The sequence below is a fragment of the Canis aureus genome, chromosome 16, assembly GCF_053574225.1.
Source record: "Canis aureus isolate CA01 chromosome 16, VMU_Caureus_v.1.0, whole genome shotgun sequence".
Taxonomy (NCBI): domain Eukaryota; kingdom Metazoa; phylum Chordata; class Mammalia; order Carnivora; family Canidae; genus Canis; species Canis aureus.
Genome location: NC_135626.1, coordinates 58170505 through 58186302, shown reverse-complemented (window position 1 = coordinate 58186302; position 15798 = coordinate 58170505). Strand labels below are relative to the sequence as shown.

Sequence of the window (15798 nt, the reverse complement as noted above, 5' to 3'; positions counted from 1 at the left end):
GATTCTTTCTCCTCCTCTCCCCCACTACCCCTGCTCTTCAAAAACATCATTTCTTTTGTTTATTTATTCTGAATAACTGAATATGTTCAGCAAGAGAATAGTCCCATAATTCAAATTACAATCTAATAAACTAGCAATTTATTTTTTTTTTTTAATTTTTTATTTATTTATGATAGTTACACAGAGAGAGAGAGAGAGAGGCGCAGAGACACAGGCAGAGGGAGAAGCAGGCTCCATGCACCGGGAGCCCGACGTGGGATTCGATCCCGGGTCTCCAGGATCGCGCCCTGGGCCAAAGGCAGGCGCCAAACCGCTGCGCCACCCAGGGATCCCTAAACTAGCAATTTATAAACAAAATATTTACCTACCATTTTCCTAAAAGATACCTTTTCCATAGTTTGTGCAGAAAATTAAGTACAGATCGTATCTCCCAGGATCTGTGTAGAAGAGACAAAGAACGGAATTAGGTATTGTAATCCTGGAAATCTGCATTTAAAATCTTTAATAAGCCTAGAGTCTCTTACTTGTATGTTTTCAGAATAAAACAAGAATCTCGATCGTCTTCCTATGTATGCTGTTGGTGCCCATGAACATGAATCTGTACTGATTGCTACGCTGCACATCACATTTTCTCATATAATCATCTCAGTAACCCTGGGAGGTGTAGCTCTTACCACCACTTTTTAGGTGGAAAAACCAAAATTTAGACAATGGTCAATTGCTCAGGGTCACTTAGTTCACTGGTAAACTTGGAATTTGAACTCATGTGTTTGGCCCCCTCAATCCTAGGGATCTTTGGTCTAAATCTTTGACCTTTTTTGTGTGTTGTTAAACCATTTAGAAAGCTTTGACTTTAGATTGGTATAAATGGAAATTTGCATTGCTTTAAGAATGGTCTCAGATTGGGGATGCCTGGTTGGCTCAGCGGTTGAACATCTGCCTCTGGCTCAGGGCGTGATCCCAGGATCCAGGATGGAGTCCCGCATCCAGCTCCTTGCATGGAGCCTGTTTCTCCCTCTGCCTGTGTCTCAGCCTGCCCCCCCGCCCCGTCTCTCGTGAATAAATAAATAAAATCTTAAAAAAGAAAATTGTATGAAATAGAAAAGTAGAATCACATGGTAAAGAAAGTTTTATTTCTTTTTGCAAGAAGAAAAAGTCACTGAAACTTGTCATTTCCTCCTTTCATAATCTCATCTCTTGATCAGTTTGCTTCCGTTAAATGGGAGTGTCTTGTATAGCTATGAAGTCCTAATTTGAGGGAATATGAGGGTTGGAATAGAACTTGCAGCCATGGGGTAAAACCTAAAAACATCGCTTTAGGTTTTCAAGATTGAAGATTTGGCTGTAAAACGCCACCATCTATTCGTTTGGGGGAATGGATGAGTGAGTGTACCTTCCATTGTGGGGAGTGGTGAGAGGAGTACTTCCTCATTCTCAGAACTCTGATGAGGCTTTTTAAATTTTGTGTGAAGGGCGTGGGTATTCATGTCAGTCCATAGGAAAGTGAACACTGTCCCTGTAGGTGCACTCATCCACACATGGTTCTGGTCCCCTTCTCTGCTTCACCTTGGACTCACTTAGGTTTTGTGTCCTTTGCTGTTTAAGCATTTAGACATTTGGATAAAACTTTTTTTTTAAAGATTTTATTTATTTATTCATAGAGACACAGAGAGAGAGAGAGGCAGAGACACAGGCAGAGGGAGAAGCAGGCTCCATGCAGGGAACCCGATGTGGGACTTGATCCTGGGTCTCCAGGATCATACCTCAGGCAGCAGGCGGCACTAAACCACTGCGCCACGGGGGCTGCCCTGGATAAAACTTAATTTGGAAATATCTGTTAAGTCATCTGAGCCACAGGGCTTGCATGTCATGCTGTTGTATGAGTGGAGCTGCTGGGTGGAAAGACGTGGTCCCTGACTCCCAGAGTGGCCCCAACTGGCAGGATCACTCTTTCTCTTGTGCTTTGCCTACAGCAGAACCAGTCATCTTCTTAAGTTCTGGAGTAAAGAACTTAAGAGGCATGCACCAAAAATTCTGACTTTCTGGCAAAATGATATTCTAGATACTAGAATGTTTCAGAGAACCAACATTTTAATTATTCACATGCATTAAAAATAAATGCATTTATTCCATATTTCCCTGTCTTCCTGAGGAGAAAAGCATACTAAACACCAAGTAATACTTTTGTTCTGCAGAAAACCATAGTTCTAAATTGGTGCCAAATCTGCAAGTTGTCCCATAAATTATTTTATTAGGGGGAATATTTTTAGGGGGCTTGCTTCTATCTTAGTAAAGGTGATAGGTATGTGCAGCTGTATGAACTAGTATGTAATAACACAGCCTATTCTGCAAAGTTATTGGTCACAAATTAAAACTGGTCTTTTCCAGGTGGTTACATTACTCTGTTTTGATGCCCAGATGGGCCTAAGTTACTTGTCAGCCTGACTCTACTCTGACTTCCAAGAAATCTTTAGAGTAAGATATATAACGCACCATTTTGGGGAATTTTAAAGACATTTTGAAAAACTCTTCTTAATAAGCCTACAGGTTTGTTGTTGTTTTAGGATAATGAGGTGGAAAGCAGCAAGCACTGATGCTTGCTAGGAGGTGATTACTAGGCCACATTCTTCCTAACGCCCTTCTTTTTGGTAGATCACAGAATACTGTCCTAGAATCTAGAATTCAGAGGTGGCTTTTATACTATCCCTGTTCTGTTCCTTTTACTCTTCTGCAGTATCATGAGCCTAGCCTATCCATGTAACTCACAAGGAGCAGTTGGGGATCTACAAATCTATGTGTAATTCACCAGCTCATAACCTTGGGTGGTCATGTCACATTTGTAGAGAATCTCTTCATTCTGGAGAATACAGTGTTTAAGTTTTATGGTCTCTGCATCTTCCCCCTGAATTGGGCTGGTTGTTGTCCTTCCAGCATTCCCTAACTCAAACACATTGTGGCCTTAAGGGTGAGAGGAGTAGGACTTGCTGTGCTTTTTCATTAAAATATGTTTTGTGCATGAGGACACGTGGATGATGCATGTAAACAGCAGCCTGACACACCTGTTTGGTGGCTGACCCAGGATTGGATTCCTGTGATTCTGAAGGTGGGCCAGAGGAGCTCTAGAGAAGTCTTAAAAGTCTCTCTGTTCTGCCTCTCTCCCAGAGAGCAGGCTTATTTCATCCTTGTGGGGCTCCCTTCATTCTCCGGCATCAGTGCTTGCTGTTTTCCACAAACTATTATTTTCCTGTCATTCTCCTGTCTACTTTCCTACTGAGGGGTTACTGCTAGGTACTCAGGGGGTCAGACTCTCATTTTCAGAGACCGTTTATTTTACTTTTTAATTTTAACTGTAAGAGTTGATTTATTGCTGTTTGAAGTTATTTGAAGTCTTGAATCCATGTAACTGACCATACTTCAAATAACGCTTTTTACAAACAAACCTAAATGGCAACATAATTGTCTTAGTGGCTACCTTTTTAAGAGTGTGGAAAGGAAATTATTTGATTCTCCCCTCCCCTTATTTCTTTTCAGGTTTTGAATGAAGAATGTGATCAGAACTGGTACAAGGCAGAGCTCAACGGGAAAGATGGCTTCATTCCCAAGAATTACATAGAAATGAAACCACATCCGTAAGTTGAACTCTACTGGTCTTCCAAGAGTCAGACCCATCTGCTTATTCCAAATAATATTTTTATTTTATTTTATAATGTATTTTTAAATTGAGATCCTTCGGATAGTTGTCACACCTTTTACTCTGTCTTCCTAGAGAATTAATAAAGCATGTGGATTTTGCATGTCAGTAGTAGTATATGATGATAATACTCCACGCCCAGCGCAGAGGCCATTGCAGGGCTCGATCTCAGGACCCTGAGATCATGACTTGAGCTGAAATCAAGAGTTGGATGCTTAACTGACTCAGCTATCCAGGTGCCCAGTCGTATGTTTTAGATTGATAATGGTTGCTGATGATCTTTAATGAAGCAATTGTTTCGTTTAAAACAATAGTTTACCTACGAGGGGATCCCTCCCTGGGTGGCTCAGTGGTTTAGCACCTGCCTTTGGCCCAGGGCGCAATCCTGGAGTCCCGGGATCAAGTCCCACATCAGGCTCCCGGCATGGAGCCTGCTTCTCCCTCCTCCTGTGTCTCTGCCTCTCTCTCTCTCTCTCTCTCTATCATAAATAAATAAATAAATAAAAATCTTTAAAAAAAAATAGTTTACCTACGATTACATGATAATAATAATAAATGTTTTGGATCAATAATAGCTGTCATTGATCCTCAGATAATAAAACAACAGAAATACCGTTCCTTGATTGTTTTTCCTAAAACCCTTGAGGCCAGATCTGTTTCATAATTCTCCATTTTTTGAGTTTTAGAAACTGTACTTATCACATGGTTTTGTCAATATGTTTGATTGCCCTGTGGGACTATATCTTAATGATCTTTGTATCCCTAGAGCACAGTGCTTGGCAATATAATAGGTTCCCAGTAAATGCTTATTATAATCCCTATCCTTGCCTACTGCTTAGTGTTCCCACTTCAGAGGAAACAAAATCATCTACCCCAGGCTGTTGAGAGTAATGAATTTTTTTCCCCCCTCCCTCAGAACATGCCCTACTCCACCCAGTTTTTATTGATCGGTGACATGGCTGGACCTTGGGAGCCCTTACAGACCTCTGTCCTCCCACCCTTAGCAGGCCCTGCTTCTCCTTCAGAAGCAGTCCTTCCATCCCTTGCACATCAGGGGGAACTGAGGCTCAGTGCTCAGGGTAGAATGCCATTGAGACACAGGAGCAGCAGATTCTGTCTACTTAATTTAACACAAATGATAAATAAGACCTTTAGATGACTTGACCCACCTTGAGTGACAGCCCATTTGTCCCTGTCTTCATTGTCATTGCTCTCATGTGTGTCTGTCATCCCCCATCACCCCTCCAAGCCACCAGAACAGAGATCTTAACCACATCTTATCCTACACAGAGCTCAAAGGGGCCTTCAATCATCTAGTTCATTCCTTTTTGTCTTAAAAATTAGGAAAGCTGCTGGTATTTTTATTTCAATGACAGTAATTTATGAATCTGATTCTCATTATAAAAGACAGTATAGAAAACCACAGAGTAATATAGGAGTCACTGGCAATTAAATGTCAGTGAAATGCTAGTCTTTTTCTTTTTTTTTTAAAGTAGGCGTAAGGGATGCCTGGGTGGCTCAGCAGTTGATCCCAGTCCCGGGATCGAGTCCCACTTTGGGCTTCCTGCATGGAGCCTGCTTCTCCCTCTGCCTGTGTCTCTGCCTCTCTCTCATGAATAAATAAATAAAATCTTAAAAAAATAATAAAAATAGAGTAGGCATAAAAGAATCTTAAAAGGTGTATGTGGCAGAAGTTCCTAGACCCCTATCAGTGGATTGATAATGCCCCTCATTTAAAGTCCCTGTAACATTAGTTTTGGAGTTTACACACAACCATGCCCAGGTTACTAAAATGTAGGCACACATGGTGATAACCAAGAAACTCCAAAAGATGAACCAAGACTAGTACAGATGTCCTGGGAAGTATACTAAGCACAGCTTTGCATTCATGTGGTCATTTAGTGTCCATGTTTGCTTTGGGGGCTGTATGGGCTTTTCACAGACAGCATCATTGAATGTACTCCATGGGAGAGAAGCAGTTGAATAGTGGATACTTAGAGTGGGAGTGACGCCAGATATTCTATATACATCTATTCCATCAGTCTGTCCTCAGAGTACATCAAGGGTTGGCTAAACTGTGTAAAGGACCAGATAATAAATATTTTAGACTTTGAGGACCATATGCAATCTCTGTCATTTCACATACTCTTTTGAAGTTTTTAAAATAACCCTTTATTTTTTTTTTAAGATTTATTTTTATTTTATGATAGAGAGACAGGCAGAGGGAGAAGCAGGCTCCATGCCAGGAGCCCGACGCGGGACTCGATCCCGGGACTCCAGGATCGTGCCCTGGGCCAAAGGCAGGCGCGAAACCGCTGAGCCACCCAGGGATCCCCCTTAAAATAACCCTTTAAAAATTTGTACAAGTCTTGGATTGTGGGCCATACAAAAACTGGGCATATTTGGGCTGAGGGCCATAGTTGCCTGGCTTCTGTACTTGATCCAGTGATAGGAAAATCAGCTTTAGGGAACGCCTGGGTGGCTCAGCAGTTTGGTGCTTGCTTTCAGCCCAGGGCGTGATCCTGAGGTCCCGGGATCGAGTCCCACTTTGGGCTCCCTACATGGAGCCTGCTTTTCCCTCTGCCTATGTCTGTCTCTCTCATGAAAAAGTAAATAAAATATTTTAAAAAAGGAAAATCAGCTTCAGTTTCCTTTTCATTTTCATATTTCTAGGCTGAAAGAGAATTTAGAACATAATACTATAATTTCTATATTCAGTAAAATGCCAGTGGCTCTAAACCTTTGTTTTCCTTCAGATTGTTTGAAGTGACACAAGCCTTTCGAATCCACCTTGAGAAAACACAGGAAAGGCCTCTGTCCCCGGAAAGCAGTTTCTGCCCCAGTAGCCCAATTGCTGAGTTAGCCCTTAAGGAAACTCCTTCTCCTGCCTAGTGCTTTTAAAAGATCTACTCTAAAAAAATAAAAAAATAAAAAAAAAATAAAAGATCTACTCTAAAGAACTCTGGAATAGTAATTGATTGGGAAACATCCAGGAGGACAGCCTCCATGGTGGTGGTTTTTGCAGAGTCTAGCTGAAAGGCAGGGAGTGTTCCTCTGCTGCAAGCTCTGAAACAGGAAACCGTATTGCTGAAAAGACCATGGCCATGGGCCTGTGCAGTGGTTGGCCTTGCAGCACACATCATGTTCCAGGACTGCTCTGTGACTGGACATCCATAAGTACAGCATCCGTGTCCCTCCCATAGTGGTGAGAGAGTACAGAGCACTAAGCCCCCCTTCCCTCTCTCCTCAATCCTTCCTCTCCCCCTATCTTTAGTTTTTGTTAGGAAGAGGGAAGTCTCCAGTGGAGTACAACCTAATACAGCTTTCGAGGTAACCAGTTAAACACAAACTAGGAAACAATTGTTGGCTAGTGTTGCAACACAGATTGTTGGGCGTACTGGGGATAGGTCCAGATATGTGCTTTTCACACTGAGTGCATATGGATGGGAGCCTGTGGAATGTAGTGAAGATTTAAAATGGAAAACGAGCCACCTCCTCCACTAGCTTTTTCCTTTGCTATTTGTGTTGTAGTACAAACCCATCTTTCAAAGATTTTAAAAATTTTGACCTTAACCATGTAGTTACACCTGAGTATCACTATTTAAAATGTCTTGGGATCCCTGGATGGCTCAAGCGGTTTAGTGCCTGCCTTTGGCCCAGGGTGTGGTTCTGGAGTCCCGGGATCGAGTCCCACATCGGGCTCCCTGCATGGAGCCTGTTTCTCTCTCTGCCTGTGTCTCTGCCTCTCTCTGTGTCTCTCATGAATAAATAAATAAAATATTTTTTTAAAAATTTAAAAATTTAAAAAAATGTCTTAAGTGAGAGCACTCGCTATTCTTCAGATGGCGTGATACCCCTTATGTTGTAGAATATCCTCAAGAGAAAGAGGGACATAATTTAAAAAAAAACTATTTATTCATGAGAGATAGATACAGAGAGAGAGGCACCCGATGTGGGACTCAATCCCAGGTCTCCAGGATCACACCCTGGGCCAAAGGCAGGTGCCAAACTGCTGAGCCACCCAGGCGTCCCAGGACAGAATTTAATAAAAATGGAAGCAGATACAAAAGAAGTCTTTAATAAAATGGTCTCCAGCTAATTTTCTATTTTTCACTCTAGGTGCTTGTAAGGGATGTGTTTACTTTGTAAAAATTCCAATTTAGAATACTTTATTTCACTTCAGTTTATCTTTACTCATTGAAAATAAAATTGAGTTCATCTTAAGCTGGAGGCTAGAAGACCCTACAGCCGCATCTCTGTATGTGTACATCAGAAGCAGAGGCCTAAAATCAGAGCGCAGAACTGCCAACACTTGCTGCCTCTGGGGAGTTTAAGGGAAGTCTTGCTTTTTATTTTTACTTCACAAACATGTAGGCTATTTTTTAAAATTCATATTCATTACTTTAAACTAGGGGAAAAGAAAGGAAAATACATGCTTGGTGGGAAAATCTTGGGGCTTAAGAGGAAGAGAGGGTGGCTGACTTTACCCCACCCCAGACTGATCCCTACTGCCTGCAAGTCCATCACAAGCTTGAAAGCACTAGAGTTTAAAATAGAAAATAGTTAAATGGTTTTAGAAGAGTCAGCTGTCCTTTCATAGTTGGAGATGACTCTGTTGTATTAATATGTAATTTCTCTCGTGTGGCCTGACTTCCAGGCACTGGAGGGCTTACCAGTGAGTTATTTGTAGAAGCTAGAAGCTAGATCCTGGCAGCTACTCAGCAGCCTAGCATTGTAGTACTCAACGTGAGAAAGACACAAGAAGGTAGATTTAGGGATGTTTAAAGATTAATCCAATTAATGGCAGCTTCCGATAGGATCTTCCTAGCAGCTCACATCTTTCTGTTTCAGAAAGGCATCGAGAGGAGTCCCAGCCTCTGTGATAGTAGGTAGAGGCTGCTCTCCTAGCCGAACCTCTTTGCCTTGGGCTGTTACAAGAAGTAGCCCTGTCTCCAGTTTCTGGGCCTTCCAGTTTCCTACCTCCATTTCCCTTAATCCCACTGTAGCCAAAGGTTTGACCTCGTCAAATGGCTGCAAGAAGAGGCCTGTCCCTCCTTCTGTGATTCTTCCGGTGCTTTATATTGATAGACCTGGGCTTTCCCCAGTGCCCTGCTGATGAGTCAGTAGGGTGCGCGGTGGGCTTTGACCTAGGAGGCCCATCTTTGTCTTCCTCTTTAGGAAGAGTGGCCCATGATCATGCCTTGTGAGTCACTTTCTGGGGAGAGTAGGGTAGGGTAATGTCATTTGAAGGGAGATGGTCTGTGTCTCGAGGGAGAAGCTGACTGAATGGCTTTGTAGGGCATGTTGACACTGGAGGGTGAAGCAGGAGGCCCCTTCCTTTGGCAAGGAGTGTTCTGTTACTCACATTTCGGAGGCTGGATATCCCGTCTCTTTGTGGGGAAGCAGATGTTGACTGGCTTGTCTTCCTTCCTTAGGTGGTTTTTTGGCAAAATCCCCAGAGCCAAGGCAGAAGAAATGCTTAGCAAACAGCGGCATGACGGGGCCTTTCTCATCCGAGAGAGTGAGAGTGCCCCCGGGGACTTCTCCCTCTCTGTCAAGTAAGTGCTTCCCGTTCTGGTCCCTGGAGTCCTCTCCCTCCTCATCTGAAACGTGAAGCCACAGGCCAGGTGTCTGGCTACACACACCAAAGATTGCCAACTGGTAGAGGGTTAGCCTAAACTGTATTTTATAAAGCAGCATAGTTTACATTAAAATAGTAATTCCTGACTCCTCAAAAATTAGTTCTGCCAGTACTGAGTTTAGATTCCTGTGTGGAAACAGCCTTCAGTTGGTGAGTAGCAGCATGTTTTCCCTAATCCCCACTCTCTGCTGTGCCCTTTGCCTTGCACACAGCTCTTTGCTCGTTTGCCCTCTGTGGGATCTCACTCTGGTGGCGTGACTGCTCACCCTTGCAGCTGGCTCTCTTGTACAGATGTCTGGCATAAATCCACCAACACCATCCTAGGCCTCTTACTTCAACTTTTAAAGGTTATCACAAGGGTTTGAGGGTGTTTTGCTTTCCCCAGTGGTAAATTTAAATGTGAAAGGGAGCTGGTAAGCAAGGAATAGGAAAGACTGGGAGCTTTACCACCCTAGGAATCATTGAGAACATAAGTTGGAGCTTTGAGGATTTCATGCAAATTACTTCCCATCTCTGTAATAAGTATTTTTAATCAAATTGTCAAGGCCTTTCTAGTTAATATATTATCAGAGGAACCCCTCCCCTGAAAATCTTACAAATCACTCCTATGACAGCATGATTAGGTTAAAAACTCAGATTACTGGGTGTTATATATAAGTTATGAATCACTAAATTCCTCCCCTATAAAACTAAGATTATATGTTAACTAACTAGAATTTAAATAAAAACTTGCAGGGGTTGGGTCTTAGATCACTGCTACTATAGATTACGTTATTTTTCAATGAAGACCATAAGAGAGTTTGCCATTTACACACAATGTAAAGGTTTTTCAGTGTCCAAAATTAACTGAATATCTTGTTTCATTTTAGGACCAGTATAGTGTTTTTGTTTTTCGGTTTGTTTTTTTGTTTGTTTTTTGTTTTGTTTTTTTTAGTATAGTGTTTTTGAAATGTAGATTTAAACTTAATTTTTGTTTTTGTGGGGTTTTTTCCCCTCTGTGAAGGTGTGGGAGGTGGCTTCAGGCCATATTCACAACACCACACAGATACATGTCCTGTATAAGTGAGTTTTTTAGTCCCAGCATGAAAAAGTCAAACTGGATCTAATTATTTTCAGAGTTTTCCTCTTTTAACAATGACTTCTTTTTTTTTTTTAATAGACTTCATTTTTTTACAGTAGTTGCAGGTTCACAGCAAAACTGTGTGGCAGGTACAGTGGTTATCCCCAGCAACCCCCCTTCCCAGCACGCACAGCAACAGCGGCCTTCTGATGCACTCAATTATAAACACATGTGAGTGAGGATCTAGGGAAGGAGTATCTTGAGGTGGAATTACTATCTTAATGCTTCTTGCTAATTTGTCTTTTGTCATCTGTTATCCTTACATTTTATACTGACCTGAGTAGAGGACAGTATAGAGTACTGTCTATACAGTACTCTATACAGTATATACTCTATACTCTATACAGTATGAGGAGTACAAGTAGTTAACTCACAGGTTAATTGAGTAATGGCCAAAGCCACCTTGGCAGGTAGTGTGCAGTGGAGGCCTTGATTATCACTAATCACTGCACATGCTCATACAGTAGCTGCTGGCAAGCTCCCAAACCATTCCATTTTATCAAATAAAAACTTTAAAGAATCCGTGCAATTATTGTTCCAGAAATAAAATTTGAAACAGATGTCATTACTGTCTTTAACAACACAAACACTTTCTCAAAGGAGGTTCAAGAATCTACAGTCTTTAGAAGGTTTCTCTCATTTCAAGATGGGAGTCAGTGTTGAAAAACAGCGTGGTGGTCGTTAACAGGTCACTGTCTGGGACCCAGTACACCTTATAAGAACCAAACCATTTGCATTGCACCAGAGGGCATAAGCTTCTGGGGAATGTGCCCTCCTTCCTCACCACACGCAGATTCTCAGGAAAAGCAGCAGGAAAAGCTATATACTGGTCCTGGATGCCTGGGATCTCCTACTTGAAGCCCAGCGCTGCCACCTGCTGGGTTGTTTTTAATTTCCTTTTCCCTTTAAGACTGAAGGAGAGGAAAGACTGTCCTTCATTTATAGATCTTCCTTGAGTACTGTTTGAGGGCTGAGCCCTGGTGTCTGTCCTGTGGACACAGCAGTGAGCAGGACAGGCAAAGCCTCACTGGGCTGGTATAGCAGCCACATAACACTGTTCCCCAGGGGCTGGTCAGCACCCAGTTGTACGCCTGCTTCTGCAGGGCAATATAAGAGGAAGCATGTTACCAGGTGATCGAGAAACATCTTTGGGCACCCAGTGCCTCGGCCTCTTATATTTATTTTCCTACTGCATTCTGTTCTGAGACCTTTCACCTGTGAGTAGAACTAAGATTCCTAAATGGAAAACATAATCTACACTTCCCAATTACAGGAGAGTTGTTGAAAGTATGTCCAGTCCCTCCTCTCTCACTTTCCTACCCCACCTGTTGTCATCTTTAAATGTCCTGTAAAGTTTTAATGCTTTTTTTGCTTGAAAAGTTAATGAAGTCACACTTTTCCTTGAATAGGGCTGTTTGATTTGGTACAGCGCAGGGCACTTGGAGTCATGCCCATAGGTTAGGATATTCTTTTTTTATCTTACGAACATCTTCAGAATTAACCTGATGGACAAGGTTTTCCTATATGGCAAGGATTCTTCCCGTCGTCACTGGTCATCATCAGTCCCCTGGCGGGATCTCAAGGGCACTCAGCGTCCTGACTTTGCAGCCAGGGGATCGTGTTGTGCTGCAGTCTGGGCCCCTCAGGCCGTGAGAAGTGTTGCCAGAACTCTAGTTCTCAGAAGATGCCTCCTTGATGTGAGGAGCACCTGGCCCCCAGATAGCCAGGATGGAGCCCTCTGACCTGTTCTCGTGGGTGTTCTCTGCCCCTCCAGGTTTGGAAATGATGTGCAGCACTTCAAGGTGCTCCGAGATGGAGCCGGGAAGTATTTCCTCTGGGTGGTGAAATTCAATTCTCTGAACGAGCTGGTCGATTATCACAGATCTACATCTGTCTCCAGAAACCAGCAGATATTCCTCCGGGACATAGAACAGGTGCCACAGGTAAGCCTCATAAGATTGGGATCAGTTTTAGCAATTAAGAATAGCTCCTCAGACAGGCAGGTACCCTCTCAAAGGATTTTTTCTGGGGCTTCTGCACCCATCATTCAAAATAGTACCTTTATTATTTTTTTAATTTTTAAAAAATATTTTATTTATTTATTCCTGAGAGACACAGAGAGAGGCAGAGACACAGGCAGAGGGAGAAGTAGGCTCTTTGCAGGGAGCCTGATGTGGGACTCGATCCTGGGACTCCAGGATCACGCCCTGGGCCGAAGGTGGTGCTAAACCACTGAGCCACCCAGGCTGCCCCAAAATAGTATCTTTAGTTTGTGTCAGAGATGTGTAGTTTGAAACAAAATGGTTTGGCCTTTTCCCAGAGGCTGCCTTTCCTGGCGGTGTGTTGCCAGTTACCACCTATGTCTCTGTAGAACATCTTTAACCCTCTGCAGTATTGTTTCCCTGGAAGCAAGTGAGGAGGAAAACCCTGTTGTGAGGGAGTGGAGTCCACACTCACTCCTGTATTCCTGTGGCCAAAGCCCCAGTCCTGTGTTACGGGGCGCTCCACCTTATTTTAGTCAAGCTCTTGGCCTTTTGACTCTGTGAAACCTTAAGGACTTTATAAGCGATACACCGATGGGAACTAAAGCCTTTTCAAAGGCTTAGAGTTGTAAACCAGAGCCTGACTACTGGTTCCCAGGTTTTCTATGGGGTGGCAGCTCACGGGCTGCCGTGGAGGGCTGTGCCCTAGCATGTTCTAGCGTGTTGTGAGCCATGGTGAAAGTACACTGCACCCACGTAGAGTAGACTTAGGACCTGTAAGAATAAACGGAGTTGGAGGAGAAGTGGGAGGTTATCTCGGGAAACATGAAGGAGACAGCACATGTCTGTGGAGCCGGGTCCTACCTGGCAGGGGCTGCCCATGAGCAGAGACCTAGCGGGTGTTCTTTCCCTGCCTGTCTTCTACAGCAACCGACGTACGTCCAGGCCCTCTTTGACTTTGATCCCCAGGAGGATGGAGAGCTGGGATTCCGTCGGGGAGACTTTATCCACGTCATGGATAACTCAGACCCCAACTGGTGGAAAGGGGCCTGCCATGGGCAAACCGGCATGTTTCCCCGCAATTACGTCACCCCTGTGAACCGGAACGTCTAAGAATCAAAGAAGAGATTATTTAAAGAAAGTGAAAAATTTAAAACACATACAAAAGAATTAAACCCCCAAGCTGCCTTAACAGCAGCCCATGAGGGGAGCTCAGAACACCTGGCTGGGTCACCTGGTGACCCTCTCACTTTGGTTGGAACTTTGGGGGGGTGGGGGGGGCGTTGGATATAAAAATGCCAAAACTTACCTATAAATTAAGAAAAGAGTTTTTATTACAAATTTTCACCGCTGCTCCTGTTTCTCCTTTGTCCTCTTTTTCATCCCTCTCCTCTTCTGTCCATCAGTGCATGACGTCTAATGCCACATATAGTCCTAGCTGATGCCAATAATAAAAGAAAAGAAACCAAGCGGGCTGGTATTTTCTCTATGCAAAATGTCTGTTGTAGTTGGAGTGACTGAAGGAAGGACAGCCGTGGCTGTGTTCCTCGTGCACACAGAGGAGAGGGCGGCTGGGCCGCGGCCCTCACTGGTCAGTGTCTGCCAGGCGTGGCGGGGGGCAGCCCCCGGCCGCAGGCATCTTGTGACAAAGCTGGAAGTGGAGCGGGGGCAAGAGGAAGGACTGTTACCCCTCATGGCTTCCTGAGAAAAGTCGAACTAAAAACCTTTGTCTCTTTTCTACATTGTTTTCCTTTCCAAATGGTATTATTGAGCATGTTGATTTTTCATAGTGCCTTTTTCCTTATTTCAAGAGTTGCTTATGAGTGGTGTTTTTTTTATTTGTTTTAAAATAAGTTAAAGACAGTCCAGAGCTTTCCAGCCAGTTTGTCTCCTGCTCTGTGTAAATAGTCCTCTCTGGGGGTGGGGGGAGCCGGGCTCCGGGCAGAGGAGCGGCTGCTACAGGCACAGGTGGAGGGTGCGGGCAGTCCGCCTCTTCTCAGCCACGAGTCTTTAAGGTTCAGCTTTAATATTTGTCAGCCCTCTGGAGTCTGCTGTGGCTGCCCCAGGGGTGCAGAGTCCCCAGCTGCTGGGGAGGAAGGAGAAGTTCCAGCTCTTCCCACCTTGAACTGGATCTGGCTGCAGGGGGGTGGTCAGAGTCCTTGACCTTGTGATCCCAGCTGTTGTCTGCCCCTCCTCAGCTCCAGAGGCCCCCAGAGAAAAAATCCCTGGAGCCAGCAAGTTTCAAACAGGAAAACCCAAGGAATTTAGACTGTCGCTCTGTGACTGTATCAGGTTATACTGTGTTCCAACACTGGGGTGGAAAATGAGAGCTTTCGTTTTTCTTGCTCTGAAAGTTAGAGGTATCTGTCCACGGCTTTCATCTTGTGTCGCCTGCCTGACCTGCCCAGGTGAGCACTAGGGCAGCATTCAAGAAGCAGCTGGGTTTCCGTGTCTCTGTTCCCAGTGGGCTGTGTTTCTAGCTGCTTCACCCTTCCCCCCAAGGAAATGTGTCCGTGAAGCAGAAACAGTTGGGGAAGAACAAGTGGGAAATGTAGGAAGGCCGAGGACATTGCAGAGCTCTCTCTGTCCGCCCTGTCAGCTGCTTGTCCCTCATAGTGATGTGCCTGTGAACTTTCTCCACCCAATCCCCTGCCCGCAACAGAAACGGGGCTGCCCAGGAGTTGGTGACAGCCTTTGGGTTCTGAAGTGGTCGGTTGGAGTCTCCCCTGGACTCTGGTTATGGAGCCGGACTCAGCCTGGAGTACTCAGAGGCCCCGGAGGCAGCTGCTCTTCTGGACAGAGCATCTGCCCCCACCCCACCCACCCCCCCCCCCCCCCGCTCCCTTTCTGGTAGCTTCTTTCCTCAGTGATGATAAAAGGAATCTCTGGCATTCTACACCTGGACCATTTGATTGTTTTATTTTGGAATTGGTGTATATCATGAAGCCTTGCTAAACTAAGTTTTGTGTGTATATATTTAAAAAAAAATCAGTGTTTAAATAAAAAGACCTATGTACTTAATCCTTTAACTCTGCGGATAGCATTTGGTAGGTAGTGATTAACTGTGAATAATAAACATACAATGAATTCTTCACTCTGTATCTCTTCTCTTTTTTATCCCCCCCCCCGCCCACCACCACCACCACCACCTTACTTAAAATAAAAACCTAAAAGCTCGTCGGTGTCGGGGGACTCCTGTGTCATCTTTTCCCACCCCCCTAGCTTGTTGGGGAAGCATGTGGACCTTGCTGGGCCCCTGGAGTCGTGATGCCCACACTCAGCTGCTCATCAGAATCCGTGGGAGCTTGGTCACCATAGATGCCCAGCCACCACCCACAGGTGCTGCCAGATGGTGGCTGAGAGC

General features: G+C 44.2%; 1 protein-coding gene and 1 long non-coding RNA gene across 2 annotated transcripts in view; one reads left to right on the top strand and one right to left on the bottom strand.

The window, feature by feature from the left end:
• LOC144287014 (uncharacterized) overlaps positions 1–9549 on the bottom strand; it is a 48079-nt gene extending 38530 nt beyond the window's left edge. Inside the window, exons 1-2 of the long non-coding RNA XR_013354939.1 lie at positions 9057–9549; positions 369–437 (exon numbers count right to left, since the gene is read on the bottom strand). This is a non-coding gene — a long non-coding RNA (uncharacterized LOC144287014). The remainder of the gene's footprint in view (positions 1–368; positions 438–9056) is intronic.
• Positions 1–15528, top strand: part of GRB2 (growth factor receptor bound protein 2) — a 73604-nt gene extending 58076 nt beyond the window's left edge. The window contains exons 3-6 of the mRNA XM_077854202.1: positions 3532–3629; positions 9127–9249; positions 12227–12395; positions 13362–15528. Coding sequence (XP_077710328.1) covers positions 3532–3629; positions 9127–9249; positions 12227–12395; positions 13362–13547 — 576 coding nt within the window. The 3' untranslated portion in view covers positions 13548–15528. The remainder of the gene's footprint in view (positions 1–3531; positions 3630–9126; positions 9250–12226; positions 12396–13361) is intronic.
• Positions 15529–15798: the final 270 nt, after the last annotated feature.